Source organism: Monopterus albus, unplaced genomic scaffold, assembly GCF_001952655.1.
Source record: "Monopterus albus unplaced genomic scaffold, M_albus_1.0 scaffold49.1, whole genome shotgun sequence".
NCBI lineage: Eukaryota > Metazoa > Chordata > Actinopteri > Synbranchiformes > Synbranchidae > Monopterus > Monopterus albus.
In genome coordinates, this window is record NW_018127929.1 from 553,875 (window position 1) to 560,402 (window position 6,528).

General features: G+C 37.7%; 2 protein-coding genes across 10 annotated transcripts in view; one reads left to right on the forward strand and one right to left on the reverse strand.

Annotated features, from left to right (window-relative positions):
- shc3 (SHC (Src homology 2 domain containing) transforming protein 3) overlaps positions 1–3,283 on the reverse strand; it is a 22,135-nt gene extending 18,852 nt beyond the window's left edge. For 5 of the 9 annotated variants that reach the window (XM_020600830.1, XM_020600831.1, XM_020600825.1 and 2 more), the window contains exon 1: positions 2,572–2,634. The gene's annotated coding sequence lies outside the window, so the exon portion shown is untranslated. Of the gene's footprint in view, positions 1–2,571; positions 2,635–2,954; positions 3,125–3,206 lie in introns of those variants that run through there. The other 4 variants (XM_020600828.1, XM_020600829.1, XM_020600834.1 and 1 more) reach the window with 4 other exon arrangements.
- Positions 2,669–4,021, forward strand: LOC109960610 (cyclin-dependent kinases regulatory subunit 2). The gene is made up of 3 exons (XM_020600836.1): positions 2,669–2,820; positions 3,267–3,394; positions 3,625–4,021. The coding sequence occupies exons 1-3, from the start codon at positions 2,762–2,764 to the stop codon at positions 3,666–3,668; spliced, it is 231 nt and encodes a 76-aa protein (XP_020456492.1). The 5' UTR covers positions 2,669–2,761; the 3' UTR covers positions 3,669–4,021.
- The last annotated feature ends 2,507 nt before the right edge of the window (positions 4,022–6,528 follow it).

Genomic DNA, 6,528 nt, shown 5'->3' on the forward strand with positions numbered 1-6,528 from the left:
CGAGTGGATCTTCCTTTATGCTATATGATTGGATCCAACTGTGCACAAGTCACAGAGTGTCTTTAATAAGGAGTCTGACCTGTCTGTGTATGTTAAAGATAAATGATTGTGGACTCCTCTTTTGTAAACTAATGAGCTACTTATAACATCTAAAAATGTTGATATAGTAGGAGACCGATAACATAACTTTCTTCTAAGAACCTAATACAGATGTAAGTCGCACGTAATCACCCAAGGTTCACACACTTTAATAGATGCAAGAATAACTATTTGTAGAAAGAATACATCTCAATTAAACACACATTATGAGTGAATGAAAATGGAGAAACAGAGGAAAAGAGCATCCTTTGGCAAGTAAAGCAGCAGACACTTCTCCACTTGCCTACTGTTGCCAGGTTACCAAAAACATTTTTAAAAAAAACCAAGAGTTATTTTCAGACTAGCTAGAAGCAAAACAACCAATGTTGCAGAAAGGCCAGACACAGGCAACTGGTAAAGTGTGACAATTTTTTATTATTTAAAATAAATAAATAAATAAAGTCACCAACAGCAATGACCACCTAAAAACTGTCTGATGATTTAAGTTTGTAACATTTAAGGACACCTATTCACAATAAAACATGAATACAAGGTACAAATGAGAAGAGACTGTGATATTAGGATGCTGCGTCATTTCAAAAATTTCATGTTAAACGTGTTTTAAAAGCTATTGTCTTCGAGGCCTGAAATCGATTCCCTGACAAAAATTTTCCCCACAATCAACTTTTACAGCTGTGGTGACCTTAGGGAGCACTACAGTGCGGCGGCATCAGCGAGTGAGGCTTTGTCAAGCTCTTCCCAGTGCCTCAAAATAAGATTTTCACTATGCAACACACAGCTGCACCAGTGGGCCAGAAGAGGAACAAACTGCAAGAAAAAAGCAACTTGTGAGAGTCCCCACACCAACTTAACACATCTATTAGCTGCCTCGACATTCAAAGACTAATGATCTTGTGCAGCAGAACAATTTCTTGACTTGTACAAATGATTTGACATACTGTATGTGAGGTAACAGCAAAAACAATCTGAGTGGAATACATAAAAAAATTAATTCAAATGTAGGTAGATACACAAAAGGATGTTGGAGAAAATCTAAATAATTAAAACAGATGCAGGGTCAAGTTGAAATAAATGCTCTTTGGTTTACAGGTTACAGTGTAACTCGGAATATGACATAATTTTTAGTGGGGAAATAACTAGCCAGAGTAATTATAAAGCATTGCTGCCATTATCCATTTATTAAAATGTATGAACTGATGGGAAAAATAGTCAACCCCATATACACTCAGTTGTCAGTTTATTAGGTACACCTAGCTGAAACTAATTCAGTACAAGCCCTGCAATAAATTCTACCTTTATGAAAGTTATTTTCTGCTTTTGCTGATTTGTAGTTTGTGGCGCTGGCAGCTGAATGTATTCATTCAGTTCACATTGTAAAGTATATTGACCATGCACACCTCTATTTGATGAAAATATAAATACATGTTACACAACATTCACACTGAATGGAGTTTCTAGAGTGCAGTTTTCTTGCACAAAAATAATACGAGCCCGTTTGTGACTATATTTCAATAACATTGCCTGTGGTTACACAATCATGTGTCATGCTTCTAAAAAGCTCAACGAACCACAGTAAAATAAACAGCAAAAGCAAACTACAGTATATTGACAGGCTATTTGAAAAGAGCAGAGTGATGTAAGACTTTCCTCTGCGAACAATAACTTCAGAGCTGAGAGTTCATTTTCATAATTGCATCTGGGGCATCATTTGAGCTTTCTGTGAATGGTTCATTAAAAAAAATGGCAGAAACAGCGGAAGCACAAGAGGATCGCTTTTGCATGAGCCTGTCTACAGCCCTGTCATCCAAGGCCACTTCAGCAAATGAACTAACCAAATACTGATTTTAGAAAATATGAATGCAATCAGAACATTAGCAATCAATAATTTAATCTCAGTGTATAAAATCCTGCTAATATGTTTATGTCCTATCTCATTAAATTATATATTAGCCCACAGAGCACAAGATCTGTGTTGTCTTAGGAGAAGGATAAAGGGAAAATCATACAAGTTAAGACTTTAGACAGGTAAGAGCCCAGATAACATCATTTCAATGAAACATTTTTTAAAATGTGAACCAAGAAATAAAAGAATCTTTTGGAAACCTGAGCTGAACCCAAAGTTACCTGCATGACCAAATAATCTCGCTTGTACAGGCCTGTGTACTTTATGTGGACATGAATGGCGCTAAACCTGCGGTAAACCATTGAAAATCAAATCCCCAGCCAACAATATAGATGTAATTGACTAAAGCAAGGGTGAGCAACCCCGGGCTATCCCTGCCCAACCCACTGCTGATTACCTGGATCAGGTGTGTTCAGTCAACCAGCAATGGGTAGGGTAGGGCAGGGATAGTTGGAAAACAGTTGGTGCTCGACCACCTGAATTGCCCAACTATGCAATAAAGAAGCAGTGAGACAAATACGCGCAACAAAGGCGCATCTTTATTATAAAACGTTAACAATGTAACTCACCTGTGTTGTGCTGCTGCTAATTGTGTTCAAATCATCCAATCACAGCCTTCAGAAACTTCCCCACTGTGGGATCAATAAAGTACCTACTCTACTTTGCGTAGTTTACAAGTAAACGCGAGCTGTCGCTCTCTACAAGGAACCCTGGTTTGTTTTAAAAAGTTTTCAAAATAACCAGACTTTATCCAAAAATATGTCTCGTAGCCAAATATACTATTCGGACAGATACAAAGACGACCATTATGAGTACAGGTAAGCACTATCCTACTCCAAACTTGGAATGTCCGCCTATATACATTTATATTAGCTCTGATCTTTGAAGCCTTCGCTTTTATAAAAACGCAATATAGGGTTTGAAAAAGCTTCCAGTAAAGCATACTTCTCACCAGTGACATACGGTAGCTTGTCGAACTTAGTTTTCCAGTGCGTCACCAGTTCCTTGTTGGCCCATGTGGCCACTGGGTGCACACTTGTTGTAAGCCCATTTCCCCACAGTAAACGGCACAGGTGCACCTAATTAACTAAACTGCTAAATGTATACAGAAAGCAAGGAATGTACAGAGACTTACGGTATATGCACCTAAACTGGTCACAATACATCAAGTTATAATTTGTTAGGGCTGCGTATCAAACCTTACCGTGTGTTGACACTTATCACCAGTAACCAATAATAGTAGTCTTTTGCCTCTGATAATCAGACATGTTGTTCTGCCACGGGAAATGGCTAAATATGTTCCAAGATCGCACCTGATGTCTGAGGATGAGTGGAGACAACTGGGAGTGCAGCAATCCCAAGGATGGATCCATTACATGATACATGAACCAGGTAACTCCCACCACATGCATCATTATCTCAGCCTGGTTTTTAAATGCAAACTGCACCGCTCAGTTATTCTAAAGGAAGGTACTTAAAGTATTTAATATGTTTGGACTAAACATTGGTTCCTCACAACTTTAGAAATGTGATGCCAGAATAATTTGTCATCAGCCTTTTAAAAGCACATGAGAACAATTCTACGAATCAATAGTAACGTGTTTTATTTCCCTCTCCCTCAGAGCCCCACATCCTCCTCTTCAGAAGACCCTTACCAAAGAATTGACATAATCCCAACATAATCATTCACCTGGAACATTCCTCCTGGGATTTTAATATTCAGTGAATACTTTATAGTGTTGCAGGTTATTTTCTCATCAACCATTAGTTGTATTTTCTCCAAGATGTTTCAGTTTGATCTATGCCAGATATTTAACATGAGTCTGCATTAGTTTAATTTTACACTGTTTCATAAATTCAGGAGGAAAAGAAGTGACTTGTGATTCTGTGCCAGAATTTGTGGATGACACAAAAACCTTCAATGGCCATGCAAAAAATGTGAAAATGGGAAATCTAACTGGCTTGTAGCATTGTTGTTGTGTGGTTAAATATTCTTGAACACTTTAGTCATGATTAAAAAACAAATAAAATAAAACATGTACTGTATGCTGTGGTTTTTCCATGTGCTCCCTTCCCTAGTCACAAGGGGGTGATGCAGCTTCAGTTGTACTAGATGGCCTGAAAACAGTCATGGTGAAATGGAGGATTGATACCAGGATTTCCTGTTTCACCAATTGTAGATACTTCTCATATTTAAGGTCTGGCTTACTTGCAATTATTCCTGATTCTCTTGCTAAATGCACATCTACACTCTGCCTTTAGAGGAAAGTAGTTTTCAGTCTGTACAAGTCATAACTGGCTTGCAAGGAGAACTGCTTGCTGGAGGTTGGTTAATAAATTGGATTATATAGTGTCCTGTGGAAAAGGCTGAGCCACACAGCCACTGTAGTTCGACGCTTCAGGAAAAATAAATATTTCATCTGATATCGAGATGCCAACATTAAAAATGTGCTGCATTGATGTTAAAAATCAATGTAAGCATTCTCCTTTTGAAACTCCATTTATTTTTCTTCAAAGACAAATAGGCAGTAGAAAGCAGGAAGGTACAGTCTAACAAATCAGCTGGTGCCATCCTAGGTTGACATGCAAATCCTTTCAGATGATGTGGCTTTCTCTGAATTTCATCGTTGGTGAGACAACGTTAAACATAAGACAATCTGTGCTTTAAAACAATCTTGTGCCCCACTGTGATGTACTACACAGCTGCAATCAAATTCTGTGAATAAGCTTGGGCTTTGGCTCTAGTAGTCATTTAAAAAACTTATTGCCCAATGAAGTTTGAAGATATTACGTAATCATGCACAGAGGGCGTAGACAACAGATGAACAAACCTCTTGAAATAAATCTAATGCTGCATTATATACATTTATCAGCTTTCATCATGTACCACCAATTTTATTGTTTCATACAAGCTCTGCTTTCAGGATGTTCATCCTCATGCACAAAATAGGAATAAATGAATTGTTGGTTAAAAAAAAGTAGCCCATGTCACCAGACTGAGGCCACTGATGAGCTACATCTCCTCAGACTTGGTAGGAGTCCCAGCACTCCCATCATAACCAGGTGGCCCCTGCAGAAAGCAGGTTTTGCAAATTCTTTGCTTCACTGTTAATCAAACTCCTTATGTAAGAAGTGGCACTGGTGAATCTTTATATATTCCATCTGTCTATTATAGTTTCAATGTCAAAGGTGGTCCACCTGGAGTGATGACCATGCTCACAAGTAGATTCAACCAATATAAGCTCGTGACATCTTCACAGAGCTCGGTGGCCATCACAGCTTTCCTGTGGAGGGGAGAACAGAGTTGGACTATACAAGTAGAGATGGATGAGAACATGGAAGAAATATTCTGGGATTTGTATAAAAATCCCACCCAATCTAAATAAAGCCATGACAAACTGTCGTTCACCATTAGAAATGCAAATTCTATGTAATGCCAGTAGGTCAGTTAGCCTGATCTAGACCTGTGAATCACTGTACACATCTCCAAATTGATCAGTAACTCAAAATACAACTGCATTTCAGCCTGACTGAGGCAAAAGTTAAACTAGTTTAGCACTTGAGGGAACATGCGTGTTTTCTTAGTCAACCTAGGACTTCATGCACATAAGTAGTACATCTGCATTCAAGCTAAAAAAATAAAACTACTTAACACGTGTTCATTCATACATATGATGCTACAGTTACAAGAAAGCTTTAATTTGAAACTGGAACAAAAACAAAACCCTGTGATATCTGGTAAATAAAGCAAAACCTCACTGGGAACAAGTAGAAATAGGAGAAAGCAGTGTAAAGTAAAATCAAATTTGCATTGTCAAACAAAGCAGTGTAAAGTAAAATCAAATTTGTGTTGTCAAACCAATCAAAGCACATCTATTTTGGAGGAAACCAATTAGGTATTGTTTAAAATAAGTATCTTGTTATCTTCAACATGATTAGCCGAATGTAGTTAATAGATAATGGTACTGAAAATGTAGTTAAATGAAATGTGTTGCTAAATTGTAGTTAATATGGCTGGATGAACAGCTAGTAACAAAATTAGCTTTAGTGTATTTTAAAGTTTGCAAATGTCTTATTCATACTGTATAAAACTGCAGAATTGGTAGAACAAACTTAACTGGCTTCACTGTAGCTTTTTATCTGATTATTTGCCATTGCGTCAATAAATCTGATCTTAGAGCGTCTCTTAAAAAAATAAATAAATAAATAAAAACCTAGTTCAAACCACTCACCAAAAGCAGGTTACACCTGGTACGCACGATGCAAGTCAACCCGGATAAATGCACAGATATTTACAAGATTAACAGAAAATGCACTCCCATGCAAGAGCATAGACCTACCCAGGCCTTTTCCCATTTCTTTAGCAATTGCTCATGATCTGAGAGTGCAGTTCTCCATTGGTTCAAATCCCTGGATGGAATGCTCTCATCTGTCAAACAACAACAACTTTTATGAATAAAAGCCATTAAAAAATCTGGACTGGAAAAAAAAATGGCAGCGGCACACACCCCCATCTAAAAACATGA

Bases quoted from the DNA above. Each gene is read 5' to 3' on its own strand.
- LOC109960610 (XM_020600836.1), top strand. From the start codon at position 2,762: ATGTCTCGTAGCCAAATATACTATTCGGACAGATACAAAGACGACCAT. The intron at 2,821-3,266 runs GTAAGCACTATC...TCTGATAATCAG, and splicing joins GACGACCATTATGAGTACAG to ACATGTTGTTCTGCCACGGG. The intron at 3,395-3,624 runs GTAACTCCCACC...CCTCTCCCTCAG, and splicing joins TTACATGATACATGAACCAG to AGCCCCACATCCTCCTCTTC.